At 42.1% G+C, this 17,253-nt stretch overlaps 1 protein-coding gene across 1 annotated transcript in view; it reads right to left on the reverse strand.

The window, feature by feature from the left end:
* The window catches only part of NACC2 (NACC family member 2), an 808,805-nt gene that overhangs the window by 80,787 nt on the left and 710,765 nt on the right, over nt 1–17,253 (reverse strand). Inside the window, exon 5 of the mRNA XM_044058428.1 lies at nt 13,819–13,924. Coding sequence (XP_043914363.1) covers nt 13,819–13,924 — 106 coding nt within the window. The remainder of the gene's footprint in view (nt 1–13,818; nt 13,925–17,253) is intronic.

The following is a 17,253-nucleotide window of genomic DNA, read 5'->3' on the forward strand; positions in this document are numbered from 1 at the left end:
CTTGTGTCTTTGTACCAAAAGGAGCAAAGAAGGAAAGGCAAAATAGGTAAACTCTTCAGCTACACTGCCTAACTTTTGTGCTTTTGATACTAAGAGCTGCATGGCAGAGGGAATGGACAGCTGACTATCATCTGTGTGTGTTTTACCTTTGTATAATGTACATTTTTGAATACTGAAAGGTAGGCAACAGAGGATGTGGAACAGGCAAAAATATCTGGGAACATCTGCCCTACATCTATAACTGAACAACTGAAGATCACAGGGACAGTCAGCTGAATGACTTGAATTTTGTTTCTTACACATTTGGCATAGCACAGCATGCAGGTGGGAGATTTTTATTTGAGTGATTTTGGTTCGTAGTTTAAATACCAGGCTGTTGCTCAGGTTGATAATCTGTAGCCTAGCCTCAAGATCCCAACTGATCAGTACTCAACATGAATAACTACTAGCTAATTTAATCAAATCTTTCAGCAACAGCAACTTTGCTTCTGGAAGCAAAATCCCACTCAAAGTATAGTTAAGTCTACTGTCTAAATGTAGAAATTTAAGTCACTTCTCAGAGGGTTCAAACAAATAACCAATAAACTGTTCAGATTATGTTTACTAAATATTTTTTTTAAATGTCTTTAAGACTGCATTTAGTTACTGCATTTAAAATCTGTGGTGCAGGTAATTTGAACGTGTTATGATTTTAAGGCGTTTATTCAAATGTGGGTACATATCCAAATCAGTGCCTTTTTAACTGAGTACTTAATATTGATGACTGCGGTGGTGGTGCTGCGTTAGCGTTGTCGCCTCACAGTAAGATGTTGTCCTGTTCGATTCTCAGCTAGAGCATCTTCTGTGTGGAGACATACGTGAATGGGCGTACCTTCTTTGAAGGTTGTGCGTCAGGGCTGGTAACTCGGCACGTAAAAATGTACTGCCAATCATTAGCGGACCGGAGTTCCGCTGTGGCGACCCCTAACCGGGAAAAGCTGAAAGACACAACAACTTAATACTGATGATTAAACAACACCTGGCTATTCACTGGTCAAATACAGTATTGATGTGCTGGATGTTACAATATTTTAAAAGCAATAAAACGTTTAAAACAGACTACCTTAAAATATGTAAGAAACAAATATTTATAACATACACAGGTTTTCCAGTCAAGAAATCACCATATACAAATTAGTTACTTCCATACTTCTGGAATAGTGCTCATCCTATATCTGCAAGCAGAGACCTTTCAATACCTCTGACAAGGTAAGTGTACGCTACAAGAGTATCAAACTGCAGCGGAGACATCCCGTTAACGTGTAAGTGCAGGGCAGCATCTAGTTGAAGAATGTTAAGCAGCAAAAGTCAGTAATGTTCTTTCTCTGTGACACTAACATTCTGAACTACTTTTCCCCATGTTTGAGCTCAACATGAAGAAATACACTACATTTAGTACACTGCCTTTTGTAAAGCAGGCAAGACTGGACATTTGAGCACAGTATGGGTTACATTTCATATTAAAAGTTATGTTCCCTTTTCTCATTAATTTTCACTGTGCTCACACATTAACTCACACACATTTTACTCCAGAAAAATTAATCTATTTTGTGTAGTCAACTTTCTATTTGAAGTCAAACTGACATTCTTAAAACACATCTTCACACTGCAAGAGAAGGTGATGTAGTGATCACACTATATAGCCTGAAGTAGGAAAAAAAAATCAGTAGCAGAAGGTGTATGCAAAGGAATTTCGTACTAATAATGCTGCTATCTATGTAGCTTTCAAACAACTGACCACCATGCCTACAAACATATGGAGGATAAAAGTACAGTTGTGTACACTTACCATAAATGTACATGTTCAAGTGTATTCACTGTTGCAGTCATTACATTTGGGTAATCTTCTGGCAGGTTGCCCTCAGTCGGCCTGATTAACAAAGTCTTGGGTCCTGCGTCGGTTGCTGTCCCTTCCATGATGTCAGGTCGTCAGGGGTATAAAACATACAGCCAACGCCATCACATCAGTTTTTCTTGCCCCAGATGTCAGGTGCCCTCCAAATGGGGAGCAAATAAAATTAAAAACACAAAAATATACCTCCAACCAAAAGCAAATACACCAAAAAGGCTTTTAAGCATAGTAAAAGAAAGTAGAGGTATAGTCAGAGAAAAACAGGGGGCTGGAGAGAGGGTAACCAGGACTGCAATAGTGAATATACTCGAACATCTACATTTATGGTAAGTGTACACAACTGTACTATGTTCTTCGTGTTTCACTGTTGCAGTCATTACATTTGGGTAGATTCCCAAAGCTATGGTTGGAGAGGAGGAATTTATTTAGCATTAGGACCAGCTATAAGGCCCTGCAAGACAGCAATGGCAAAGCCAGCTCTGGATTTGGAGAAAATTGGTAAATGATAATGCTTGGTGAAAGTATGTACAGAACCTCCAAGTAGCAGCTTCTAGAATATCCCTGGTAGGAACACCTCTGAGAAAAGCTGCAGAAGTAGATGCAGCCCTGGTGGAGTGAGATCTGATCCCCTGGGGGATAGGTTTTCCACAGTGTTTACAGTAGAAATGAATGCAATGGCTTATCCATTTAGAAATGGTTTGTTTTGAAATAGCCTCCTCCTCTGCCCCAGCAGAAAATGCCACTAGCAATTGTTCAGATTTTCTTCAAAATGTAGTTCTGTCCAAGTAGAATCTAAGTTGTCTGTGCACGCCCAAGGAATGCAGAATCCGTTCCCCTTTGTTCTGTGGATTGGGAAAGAAGGTTGGCAAATGAATGGACTGATTAAAAGCCACACTGGAAACCACCTTGGGCATGAAGGATGGATTGGTCCTCAGAGATACCCTGTCTGCATGAAAGATGATGAAAGGCTCCACTGCCATAAGGGCCTTTAATTCAGATATCCTTCTAGCTGAAGTGATTGCTAAAAGGAAGGCTGTTTTCCAAGAAAGAAATTTTAAGTCCGCAGTAACAGCTGGCTCGAAAGGAGGTAGAGTGAGCTTCTCCAAAACAAAGTTAAGGTCCCAGGCAGGGGTAGGAGGTCTCCTGGGTGGTCTCAAATTCTTTGCCCCTCTGAGATACTGCTTGAGCAGGGGATGAGAAAACAGTTCTGTGTTATAGTGAGCTGAAACAGCTGAAGCGTGGATTTTAATAGTGGATAAAGACAGACCCTAGTGAAGCATCTCAGTTAAGTATTACAAAATCTGAGGTAAATTGGGCGCTGCTGTGCTCATCCCTAAAGATTGGTTCCAGGCACAGAATCTTTTCCATTTGTCAGCATAATATTTTCTAGTACTAGGTCTTCTTGCCTCTAAGAGGACATCCATCACAGATTTGCTGAGGGATGCTAAGGGTAAATTTAAGTGATTAGCCAGGCTGCAAGGTTTAATGTTGGAAGCTGAGGGTGTAGAATTTGGTTCTCCTGTTGAGACAGCAAGGAAGGTGTCTGAGGCAGGTGCCATGGAGATATTTGTGACACACTGCACAGGAGTGGGTACCAGTGCTGGCGTGGCCAGTCTGGAGCAATCAAAATCATTCTTGATTTGTCCTGTTTGACTTTTAGCAGAACTTTGGAGAACAGAGGCAGAGGGGGGAAAGGCGTAGACTGATAGGTTTTTCCAGCTGAAGGACAGAGCATCCAGTTTCCAGGCTTTTTTGTGGGGAGTCCTTGTGCAAAACCTGTCCAACTGGTAGTTCTGGGGGGAGGCAAATAGATCTATGTCTGGGCTCCCCCATTTGCTTGTCAACATGTTGAAAATCCGTGGTTCCAGTTTTCACTCGTGTGGGTCTATGAAATTTCTGCTTAGTCTGTCTGCCAGTGTAGTCAATTTTCCTGGCAGGAACTGAGCTTGTAGGCGCACTTGGTAGCTCAAGGCTGTGTTCCACAATGCCATGGCTAGTCTGCAGAGGGGGTAGGAATGCGTACCCCACTGCTCGTTTATGTACCACATAACCGTGGTGTTGTCAGTCTTTACCATTAGTTGTCCTGGAAGAATGTAGTCCTTGAAGGCTGTCAGAGCATTCTGTATAGCTAACATTTCTTTTTGATTGATATGTAGGTGCATTTGATTTGGGTTCCATTTGCCCTGAATGCACTTCCCTGCCAGGTGAGCCACCCCATGCATAGTCTGATGCATCTGTAGTTAGGGTTTGGGCGGCAGGGGGTATTGTGAATGGCAGTGCCTTGTTTTGGTGACAGGCCTCTGCCCACAATAGGAACTCCAGGCATAGGCAAGGTATGATGGGAATCATTGTTTCCAGGCTGTGACACGGTTAACTCCATAGACATTTTAAGTACCACTGTAGTTTCCTCATATGCAGTCTTGCATATGGAATTAGAAGAATGCAGGAGGCCATGAACCCCAGGGGCTTGCAGTATTTGTCTTGCAAATAGCAGGGTTTTTGTGGCCACTTGTTTGAAATAAGTTACCAAAAAGAATTTGCTTCTCTGGCGTGAGGAAAGCCATCTAAGGCAGTTGTATTCAAGCTTGCACCCAGGAATGTAATCTGTTGAGAGGGTACCAGTTGTGATTTCTTTTAGTTTATGGTGTACTCCAGACAAGTTAGAACCTTTTTTTTTCTTTTTCTTTTTTTTTTTTTCTTTTTTTTTTTACAAACGCCAGATGATTTAGAAGTTTGCTCTGGTTTTCTGCCTGAATTAGACAATTGACCAGGTATGGATATATATGAGAATTTCTTTGCCTGCAAAATGCAATTACTGGAGCCAGGCACTTTGTGAATACCCTGGGTGCAGTGGACAAGCCAAAGGGCAGTGCAGAGAACTGATAATGCAAGTAGCCTACTTTGAAGCGTAGGTATCTTCTGCAAGACTCCCTGACTGGGATGTGCAGGTATGCTTCTTTAAAATCTAGAGTTGCCAACCAGGCATCTTTGCCTAGCATAGGAAGTAACTGGTGAAGAGTCAGCATCTTGAATTTTGGAAAGTCCAGAAAGGTGTTTAGAGTAGCCTGGTCCAGAATTGGATGCCATGATTTGTCTTTTCTGGGTACCAGGAAAAGCCAGGAATAGAAACTTTGTCCCTTTTCCTCTTCTGGTACCGGTTGAATAGCCCCCATGTTTAAGAGGGAAAGTACTTGTTTTTGAGCCTCTGCCCACTGATTTGGGGGCAGGTCTGGCCATCCGTTTGGTGTTGGCAACGTGTGAAAATGAAATCTGTATCCCTCGGACACTATATTTAACACTCACTTGTCCTGGGTAAACAGTTTCCAGTTTTATGCATGAGGAGCAATCTTTCCCCCCAAAGGGGTGGCTAAAAGGTAAGTGCTTGGTAATTTTAAAGGAAAGTCATTGAGACTGCTTACCATAGGGGGGTGTCTTGTTATTTCCAGATTTGGAAGTAGAAGCCCCCCCATTGCTTAGTTCTGAGAGTCCCCTGGGACTGAAACCTGGTGTTTTTGGTGCGTCTGTGTTTGGCTTGAGAGTATCTGGAAGGAGCTGGAAAGGACCAATTCTTAGTAGGCCAGTGCCTACTAAATCTTGGAGGTTGCACTTGTAAGAAATATTTTACAGTTTGCATAGATTTAGCTTTATCTTCCATGTTTTTAGAACTTCTTCAGCCTTATTGCCAAACAAGCGGTCCTCATTTAAAGGAGCATCCTACAACTTCGCTTTAACATGATCAGGTATTAGGGTTGCCACCTTCCTTCGTGGTGAAAACCAGAGTAAAGCCACGCCCCTCACGTCACCATTAACCCCACCCACCCCTTTCCCGCCCACATTCTGCCAATTTTGTGACATCACGATGGCATCACTCGGCGGGGAACGCCCTCTTTTTTTCATTCCTGCTGCCTGCTTTTGGCTGATTTACTATGCTTTTCTGTAAAAAAAAGCATAGTAAATCAGCCGATTTACAAACTCTGATAGTCTGTTTCCTTTTTGAAACAGAATACCAGAGTTTGTACAGTGTTTTCTGGACTACCGGAGAATCAGTTTGATTTCCAGATAGTCCGGAAAAAAAACGGAGGGGTGGCAACCCTATCAGGCAGAGATTGCTCCTTAAGCCAAGCATGCCTTCTAAGCACAGACCCAGTAACAGCAGCCCTGCAGGAGGCCTCTAAAGAATCAAAACCACATTGCAAAGTATGTTTTCCAACTTTTTCAGCAGAATGCAATAAATCCTGTAAATCTTTATTTTCCACACAGTCAGAAATCAACACCATTTTCTGTTTAAGCAGTCCAATAATATGCTGTTGATATTTTAACATATGAAATTGGCAGTTTAAAGCCCTGATTGCCAAGGTTGCAGAAGTATAAACCTTTTTACCCCATCTATCCAGCGCCCTGGAGTCTCTATCAGAAGGGGGTAGGATTTTTAGCAGTAGAAGCCTTAATGCCCTTGGGCCCCTGAGAAATGGTTTCTGGATCTGCAACAGGATTTTTGAAAAGGAACTTGTGGGACTCAGGAACCCTGTAGTATTTTGTCAGGTTTACTAGGAGCCGGAGGCAGGGAATCGGGGGCCATACTGGATTCCGAAAACACCAACAATGTCTAGTACAGGAGGTATAGCCAAAGGCCTATGCTGAGGTAGAAGGAAATCCCCAAGTCTCTTTTTTGAATCAGAAAATTCCCGACTTTCGCAGTGGAAATGCTCCTTTAAGGTATGTAAATTTTACCCGAAAGAAAAGTTCTCATGGGGGGAAGCAGAGGGAATGTAATCCACTGCATCAGAATCCTCATAAATAGGCATGGACAAATCCAGGTCATTAGAAGAGTCAGAAGAAACAGAGTCCTGATCAGAAGATTCATAGACGAGCTCAGCTCTAGGCCTCTTAGAAGGGGGGGGGGGGTTGACTACCCCTGATTAGAGTAATTAGATCTTCAGCCATTTTGATCATTTGTCTTTTAGGCATAGGGGCCTGAACATGTGGCCTGGGCGTCGTTTTTTTAGGCATATATCGAGATTTAAGCCTTGGTATTGAAGGTGGAGTTGGTTTAATACGCAAGCCTGTAGGCCTGAATACACCCTCAGAAGCCAGTTCCGGACCCATCTAAGGTAGAGACATCCGCAGGTTCCATAGGTGAAGCATCTCGCTGCATACCGGACTCTGAATGGGTGTCAGTAGAGGCCTGCAAATCAGAAGTAGTGAATATCAGGGGCTGCAAAAGCGCCTCACTGAGTTCCGGCAAACTGGCGACTAGCTTAGGAGAAGCGTCGGCAGTTTTGGACCTCGATGGCCAGTCTCTGTCTTTATCTTTCCATTTTCCGGAATCCCGGTAGTCAGATGGCTAACCGACAACATTTCTGGATAATTAAACAGAGAACCGAAATATTTAGACACAAAAATGTACTGACGACATACAGTGCGCTGATTAAAGCACAAACCCGACAGCAAGGTATGCCGTGGTCAGGGCCTAGGCAAGGAATACAGTACAAATGAAAATCTTTATGAGGTATTTGCTTTCCACAAGTAATGCAATTATTAACTTTTACTGACATCGGTAAGGAGCAAGAAAAAGTTTCCCCAACAGGGTACTTCGCTGTAATTTGAATACTTCAGTTCTGAAACTCGAAAAAGTACAGTTTTGTACCTACCATAAATGTAGATGTTCGAGGATCCACATTGCTGCAGTCCTAACTATTGGGTAGTCCGCTGTCCCAGTCGGCCCGAATACCAAAGTATATGGCTGACGTCGGTCAAGGCGCATTAGACTGACGTCAGGACGTCAGGGTACTAATGCGCATGACAGACGTCATATCCTCAGTCTTTTCTTGCCCCAGATGTCAGAAGACCCTAAAAAGACAAGGCCAAAACCAAAAACACCAAACACTCCTGCACCAAAAATATGTACAATATATACAAAATTACAAGAGTATAACCTCACCCACACAACCACCCCTAAACACAGAGGGGAAGGAGGGAGGGTAAACTGGACTGCAGCAATGTGGATCCTCGAACATCTACATTTATGGTAGGTACAAAACTGTACTATGTTCTTCATTCCACATTGCTGCAGTCCTAACTATTGGGTAGAATCCCAAAGCAGAGGTAAGGGAGGCTGGCAAATCATAAGGAAGCAGGAGCTGTCAACATGCCTTGCAAAATAGCTGTGGCAAAACCAGCCCTAGATTTAGAGTAGAGAGGAAGGTGGTAATGCTTAGAGAAAGTATGCACTGAACTCCAAGTAGCTGCCTCCAAAATATCCTTAGTTGCCACCCCCCTTAGAAATGCTGTTGAAGTGGCAGTAGCCCTAGTGGAATGAGGCCTAATCCCAGCTGGAATATCCTTGCCATGATGGGAATAACAAAATGCAATGCAAAACCCAATCCACTTAGAAATAGTTTGTTTTGACACAGGCTTGCCCTGAGAACTCAAAGCAAAAGAAACAAAACTGCTGAGACTGCCTAAAATCCTTGGTCCTGCATAAATAATAACGCAACTGCCTGTGTACATCTAAAGTGTGCAAAATCTTTTCCCCCTTATTTTGGGGATCTGCATAGAAAGTAGGCAAATGAATAGTTTGGTTTAAAGCCACACTAGAAACCACCTTAGGCATAAAAGAAGGATTAGTACGTAATGATACCCTATCCTTATGGAAAATCAAAAAAGGCTCTACCGCCATAAGGGCCTGCAATTCAGAAACCCTTCTTGCAGAAGTAATGGCCAACAAAAAAGCAGTCTTCCATGACAAGCATTTCAAATCAGCAGTAGCCGAGGCTCAAAAGGTTGTAGAGTAAGTTTCTCCAACACAAAATTGAGATCCCAAGCAGGAGTAGGAGCTCTACGTGGGGTCTTATATTCTTTGCCCCTCTAAGAAATTGCTTGAACAAAGGATGCGAAAACAATGGTGGGTCACAATCATAGTGAGCTGAAATTGCTGCAGCATGAATCTTAATGGAAGAGAAAGACAAACCTTTGTCCAATAATTCAGTAAGATATTGAAGAGCCACACTCAAATTAGGCTCAGAAATCTCCAAATTCTTTGCTGCACTCCAAAATAAAAATCTCTTCCATTTTTCTGCGTACACCTTCCTTGTACTAGATCTTCTGGCTTCCATAATCACATTTAAAACTTGTTGAGGAAGTTGAGACCTGCTGTGTTTCAAAACAGAATATGCCAGGCTGTTAGATGAAGAGAGTGAAGCTTGACATTGAGCAGGTGACTGTCCCTCTGAGACAACAGGTGTGGAATCAAAGGTAAAGGCCATGGAGGCTTCCTTACCAGACTCCTCAGTAATGGGTACCAGTGTTGCCGAGGCCAATCTGGAGCTATTAAAATCATCCTTGGCTTGTCTTGTCTGACCTTTAGGAGCACCTTTGGGAGAAGAGGCAGAGGTGGAAAGGCATACACATGAAGATTTTTCCAACTGAAAGAAAGAGCATCCACTTTCCAAGCTGTGTGATGAAACCTCTTTGTGCAAAACTTTGGCAGCTGGTGGTTTAGTGGAGAAGCGAACAGATCTATGTCTGGAGTTCCCCATTACACTGTCAATTTCCGAAATACATGAAGATCCAGTTTCCACTCGTGGGGATCCATGATTTGTCTGCTTAACACATCTGCTAAGGAGTTCTGTGCTCCCGGCAGAAACCTTGCCTGAAGAGTTAGTTGCAAGCTGAGCGCAGTCTCCCATAAAATCATTGCTTGCCTGCACAACGGGTAAGAATGTGTTCCCCTTGTTTGTTGATGTACCACATGACAGTTGTGTTGTCTGTTAGAATCAACACCTGCCCTGGAAGAAGTAACTCCTTGAAAGCCATTAATGCAAACTGGACTGCTAACATCTCCTTCATGTTGATATGTAGATGCTGTAGTCTGGCAGGCCACTTGTCTTGTATCCACCTTCCATTTAGATGAGCTCCCCAAGCAATGTCTGAGGCATCTGTCGTGAGAATCTGACTCGCCTCTGGCCGGGTCACAGAGAGTCCCTTGTTTAGGTGACATTCCTGAGCCCACCACAAAAATTCCTGTTGAATGCAAGGTATTATTTGAATGACAGTGTCCAAATCCTGGCAGTGCTGTGTCCATACATTTTTGAGATACCATTGTAGCTTCCTCATATGCAGTTTGGCATTGGGAAGCACCAGAATACAAGATGCCATGAACCCTAAGGCTTGAAGGACTGTCCTTGCAGTCAGCCCGGACTGAAGAGATACTTGATGGAAGTAAATGGAAAGATTCTTTTGTTTGTCCGGGTTTAAAAAGGCCATCTGGGCTGCTGTATTCAGTCTCACACCCAGAAAGCACATGTCTTGAGAGGGTACTAGACTGGACTTTATTTCGTTCACAGAATACCCTAGGCATCTTAGCACTGCTATCACATATTCCAAATGCTGTAAAAGGTCTTCCTTTTCTTGAGCCAGAATCAGGCAGTCGTCCAAGTAAGGATAGATTTGAATTCCTTTTAGCCTGAAGTAAGCTATCACTGGAGCCAGAACCTTTGTGAATACTCTGGGCGCAGTAGATAAGCCAAAGGGCAATGCAGAGAACTGATAATGGAAATTTCCAGCTCGAAACGCAGATACTTCCTGCAACTTAGTCTGATAGGCACATGAAGGTAAGCCTCCTTGAGATCTAAAGTTACCATCCAGTGATCTTTGCCCAGCAGAGGTAAAAGCTGTTGTAACGTCAACATTTTGAACTTGGGAATGTCTAGATAAGTGTTGAGGATAGATAAATCCAAAATTGGTCTCCATGTGTTCCCCTTCTTTGGTACTAGGAACAGGCGAGAATAAAATCCTAGGCCCCTTTCTGGCACAGGAACTGGCTGAATGGCTCCTATTTGGAGTAACAGAGAAATTTGCTTGTGAGCCTCTTTTCTTTGTAGAGGAGGAATGTCTGGCATGCCTTTGAAAGGAAACAAGGTATGGAAATAAAACCTGTAACCGTGGTGAATGATATCCAAAACCCATCTGTCTTGGGTAATTAAATTCCAATTTTCTTTGAAAAGAGCCAACCTTCCTCCCAAAGGTGCTGCCAGACGAGAACGTACTGGCAGCTGAAAAGGCAGGTCATTGGGTCTGTTTACGAAAGGACTGACCCCTGCCCTCACCAGAAGTCTGAGCAGGAGAACTCCCTGTTCTAGGCCTAAAAGAACCTTGAGCTCTGCCCCTACCACGCCTAGACCTACCCCTAGATTGGGAATCATAAGCAGGATATGTCCATCCCTTAGTAGGCCAATTTCTACTAAACTTCGGAGGCTGCACCTGCAAAAAATCTTTAACAGTTTGCATAGACTTAGCCTTGTCCTCCATTTTCTTTAAAACTGCTTCCACAGGCGAACCAAACAATACGTCAGACTGTAAAGGAGCATCCAAAATCCGTGTCTTAACATGCTCAGCTAAATTCTGATCCCTCAACCAGGCGTGCCTACGAAGAACAGAACCAGTGGCAGCCACCCTCGAGGAGGCCTGCACAGCATCAAAACCACATTGCAAGGAATGCTTACCCACCTGTTCAGACACATGAACTAAATCCTGCAACTCTTTACACTCAATACCTTCCGCCAGAGCATCCACCTTAGATTTCAATTGTGAAAGGAGATAATTTTGATATTTTAACATGTGAAACTGGCAATTCAACGCCCTCATGGCTAAAGTGGAAGAAGTATACACTTTCTTTCCCCATCTATCCAAAGCCCTTGCCTCTTTATCAGGAGGAACAGGATTTTTAACAACAGAAGCCTTAACACCTTTAGGCCCCTGAGAGACAGTTTCGGGTCTGCCCTGGGACTCTTAAAAGATACTTATGAGCTTCAGGCACCCTATAGTACCTATCCGGTTTAACTGGGGCAGGAGGCAAAGAATCAGGGTTCAGGAAGCCTCTGCAAAAACATCTTCCACCACATTCAGAACAGGAGGAATAGCTAAAGGCCTATGCTGGGGTAAAACAAGAATTCCCTAAGCCTCTTCCTGGAATCAGAGAAATCTTGACCTTCCCATTTAAAATGCTCCCTCATGGAATGCAGAGTCTCTGAAAATGAAAAATCCTCAGGAGGAGAAGCTGAAGGAGTAGAATCATCCACATCAGAATCAGAATAAGGAGGATACTCCTGCAAGTCTTCAGCCGAAGACTCAGAAGCCTCGAACACTGCTCAAAACTCTCAAACTCAGGTTCCACCCTAGGCCTCTTATCAGGAGGGGCATAGAACCTCTAATCATAGTAATCAAATCCTCTGCCATTTTAAGCATATGTTTCTTAGGCAAAGATCCTGAAGAGCTAGGAGAAACCCCCACTGAAGTTAAACCTGGCCTGCCTCTCAAAGAAGCCTTGGAAACAGAAGGGGAGGCTCTAACCACCTTAGGAAGAGAGGGAAGAACAGCCACCTGAGAAGCCCCTTCAGCCTGGCCTACCTCCTGAGAGGACACATCCTGTAACAGTAAAGTCTCTCCCTGAGACTCCAAAGAAACTCCTGGCAGAACCTCCGGCTCCACTGAGCCTTCTAAAGAACCGACGTCCAGGACTGTCGGTTCTTCCACTCTAGGCTTTGCTGCTTTGTCCTTGCGCTTTTTGGACGAAGTGGGAGTCGGAGCATCCAACGGCATGTTATAATTACAACGCTTCCCAAAAACTAACCTAGCACAGTCTAACCTTCTCTTAATAGTGCGTTTGTTAAATCTAGCACAAGAGCGGCATCCAACAACGTCGTGCTCAGGCCCTAAACAAGGTATACACAAGGTATGGTAATCCCTATGAGGTATCTGTTTCCCACAAGAAATACAGTTATTCACTTTTTCTGACATCCGGTTAAATACTGAGGCAAGAAAAAACCAAAATATTCCCCAACGGGGTACTTAGCCAACTTTGATTCGGTCTGAAACTCCGACTTCAGAAAATTTCAGAACGCCAACCTGCACTCGCAAAACTGCTTCTGCATCGGACCATGCGGCAAAAAAGACTGAGGATATGACGTCGGTCATGCGCATTAGTACCCTGACGTCCTGACGTCAGTCTAATGCGCCTTGACCGACGTCAGCCATATACTTTGGTATTCGGGCCGACTGGGACAGCGGACTACCCAATAGTTAGGACTGCAGCAATGTGGAATGAAGAACATCGAAAATTTCAGGAGTTGGTCGACCGGCACTTGCGAACTGCTTCTGCTTTGGGCACCGCATGGCAAGAAAGACTGATGTATGGCATCGGCTGCAAGTTTTATACCCCTGACGACATGACGTCATGGAAGAAGGGACAGCAACCGACGCAGGACCCAAGACTTTGTTAATCAGGCCGACTGAGGGCAACCTGCCAGCAGATTACCCAAATGTAATGACTGCAACAGTGAAACACGAAGAACTTACAATATGTCATTCATCTTATGTTTTCCCTGACACTTTTAGTAGTTCTGGGAAATGCACACAAGTATATTTTCCTTCTTTCTTTATTTTATTTTGCTTTTATTTAAAAGGTTTGTCTGACTGGGTTTAGTATTTAAAAAAAAAAAAAAAAAAATCTGGTTGGGTGTAGCCGATACGTTAAGTTTGATATTTGGCTAGCACAGCAGGGAAAAATATCCAGAAAAAAAAAGTAACAGATTTAAACTGCAAAAGCCGCCTCTGTGATATCAAATGCTGTTATATCAACTACTTGCCACTTAACATCTCAAAAGCCTACTTCAAACAAGTTCCGAGGATCACAGCAATACCCGACAAATCATTCTACCTGACCTGATACCAGGAACATAGAAATAGTATTTTTTTTTTTTTTTTAAACAGAAGTCATTTACAAACTTAGATTATAAAACTGACATTTTGTTTTTTTAATATAGCAAGAAACTAATCACACTACCTGACCTGACATCACAGAAATAGAAATAACATTTAAAAGACAAATAATTTAAAAGCTTTCTTTATAAAACTGACTTTTTTTGTACCTGTCAAAGAATGTAGCAAGAAGACGTCGTAGAAGGACCTTGTGTTTAACTCCTGCACAAAGATGACAGTTCATCAGTTGCCCTCGAGTAATAAAAACACCTGAAGCTGTGGAGAAAAAAAAATACAAAATTACACTGCTAGTCAAAAGGTTAACTGCTTTCCAAAATAACTTTCTGAGATGATGCAAATGTATTTTTCTTTAAGGTATTTTTGTGGCCCTTCCTCAAATCCATGTTAGTCAAGAAACTATACATGATACTGCAACTACTCATGTGCACGTTAATAAGACAAGAATGTGATGCTATGCACCTTAATTGAAGTATGTTTCAGTTCAACCAATGGACATGTCTCCACTTACAGCAAAGATGCTAATGCATGTTTGACATGACTGAAGAGCAGTAAACAAATAAAGGATGTACAGTTGGGGATGAATATACTAATGAAATCAGTAGCTTTTTGTAACCAAGAAGTAACTGCAACAGCAAACTTTAACATTTGGATTATAATACCAGTGTCTTTGTCTCACAATCAAAAATGTGTTTTTTCCTCTTGCATTATACTAAATATACTGTCTAAAAATATGGAAATGCATTCCATAACACATCCTGGGGCAGACACAATGAGCCTAAAGGGTGGAAACTTCACCCTTTGTGTACTTTGAGAATCCCAAACAATACACTCATGTTGGAAAATCAACATGTAAAAACTCAAAGATAGGTCTACATATCCTCGTGACAAATTATGTAATACAGAGCTCAATATATCTGTAACAATTCTAAATCTCATAATTGTACACTGGAAATCAGTATTACTGAACAATGTTGTTGTCTTTCGGCTTTTCCTGGTTAGGGGATGCCACAGCGGAACTCCAGTCCGCTAATGATTGGCAGTAGATTTTCATGAACACCGAGGTGCCAGCTCGACGTTCAACCTTCAACGAAGGCACGCCCATTTACGCATGTCTTTCGAACGCCCACCCCAATCGCAGGGAGGACATGCAGACCATTTCCAATACATAGTCTGACTGAAGCATAACAAAGCTCTCACTTTCATAAATCTTAAGATCCTCTTTATGTCTTGAATGGCCACTCTCTCTTTTTTCACTCATCATTAAAATAGAAAAGAAATCACAAGCTTCATAAACGTTCTGTATCATGGACAACAGAGGAGGATTAAAAGTAGATGGATTCCTAAAATGACATTGTTGTCAATTCCTTGGTCTTTTAGAAAATATTAAATATTTAACTTTCTTACAAATAATTTCAAGACCATATTATTTACTAAATTGGTTCTCTTGGTAGGGACAAAGGAAGAAACATACCAAAACAAATTTGTGCATAAGAAACATTTCTCAATGTAATTAAAATAAAACTTATTAACAAAACCAACAAAATTGAACTCACTCAAAAAGATTTAAAGTCCTCCATCCACTCTGATAAAAATGCCAACCTCTCCCTCTTCCCCATCCTACATAACTGGTTTGTTTCTGATGATAATCGTTGGAAAAGGTTTGCTTTGATAGCGGTCTTAGGTTTCTAGACAAGGTTGCCAAAGAACTGTATTAGAACATTTGGCTTATATGCAGTCGCTAATGTTTGAGGGGTTGATTTTTTAAGCAGTTGCTTCTCGTCATCTCCATTTAAACCCATACAACTTAAGACTTTTTGTTTCAATAAAAATAACCATTCAAAAAAAAAACAAACTCATTTTCAGAACCACCCATCCCATTTTAACTTGGAAGCAGCACACAACTATGTACATTTTCAACAAATGACATTTACCCCTCTAGAAAGGAGACTGTTACCCCTATAGGCACTACCTAATCAAAAAGTAAGGCTACCCATGCTTAAGTACACGTTGCAGCCTGGATTACAACTCACTCCAATTGCTGTCTTGTTTTATCACTATTCCCCTTCCAAGATGTGAAAAACCGCTTGCACACTTTCAGTAAACCTTGAATTTTAGCAGGAAGGAAAATGATACTAGATAACTAAGTAAATGTACTGTGTACTATTGTATTAAAGGTATTGAACTATTTTTTAAGATTGCTAGGGAGACTACTACATGTTATTCACTTCTCACAGTTTCAAACAATTTTTATTTTACTTAACTGTTTGTCACTGTACATTTAATATCTCATTTCTGTCAGCATTCTCAAAATGTATTGCTTGCGCCTGCAGACAGCTGGTCTCCAGGAAAAAGCAGTCATCAATGGAAAAACACTAAATAACTCTGTAGGTGTATGAAAGAATGAATCCTTGTAAATTTCACTCGGAACACAATGTACAGACTTCCCCTGGCCAAATGCCTGCACCTGCAGATGTCTCGTCTCCAAATGAGCATTTACCAATGGGGAAAAACAAGTTTATTAACTTTGCAGATGCAAGAAAGCTACCATTTCCCATGCCTGCTATAATTTCATCTTACCTTTCAAGCCTACATGCTTAAAGCATGTGCCGCTTAAACAAAGGACAGTCATCTATGCATCCACCCTTATATTACTGTCTTAATTCTACATATATCAACACACTTTCACTTTATCAGCAGCCCAAGTTCACATTATACTTGCTTCTTACCAGCCTTTCTGTTCTTACAGTATAAAGCCTGTACATATTACAAAAAAGTACTTCCTACTTAACATGTACAGCAGTCACTGATAAGACTGCCCCACCTCACATTTAAAATAACCCACCACATTTAACACCTCTGTCTGCATACTAGGCATCTTTTGCTAAATGTCCAGAGTGAACTGTGATATCCAAGGGTAAAAACAAGAAAACAAGGATATCTTGTGATTTTACTGCACTTTCTGAACTGTATTTTATCAAACTGCTGCATTATTTCTGTTTTCATGCAAAATCTGGTCATACTAGCCCACTCCCTTCCCTAATAGCACATAAGGTAAAAACACTGCTATAATGGACGGGAAGTTTCCCATCACTTCTCTGGCTAGCCTGACTGACATTGGAATCCTGAGGCAATGCAGTAATTGCCTCAGGTATACAGACAATCACTTGCTCCTAAAAAACCCTATGTGAGAGATATAATCACACTATAAAATTAAAATCAATTCTCTCATGTAATACACCAGACATCAAACAAGTTGTCAGCGCACACACTTCACCTAACACAAAAGAAGAACAGGGCACACAAACCTACCTACGCAAAGGTACTCACTAGAAGCCTACCAAAAGATCAAATAACTCCCAAACTTAAGCAACGTGCACAAAACCGATATACAAACAGAAACCACTACACAACACATGCACCCTTGACTCGGCAAATAAGCCCCTAAGGCAAAACATCTCAAAACTTAATGTCTTGGTCACGGGCAACTCCACAGTGAGACACACAGATGTCCCCCTCACCAAGCTGGACCAGGAGAAGGTACCGGTCAAGTGCCAGGATCCGTCAAATCAGGCATGCACTCAAGT

Source organism: Protopterus annectens, chromosome 16.part0 (genome assembly GCF_019279795.1).
Source record: "Protopterus annectens isolate FY-2018-M chromosome 16.part0, PAN1.0, whole genome shotgun sequence".
Taxonomy (NCBI): domain Eukaryota; kingdom Metazoa; phylum Chordata; order Ceratodontiformes; family Protopteridae; genus Protopterus; species Protopterus annectens.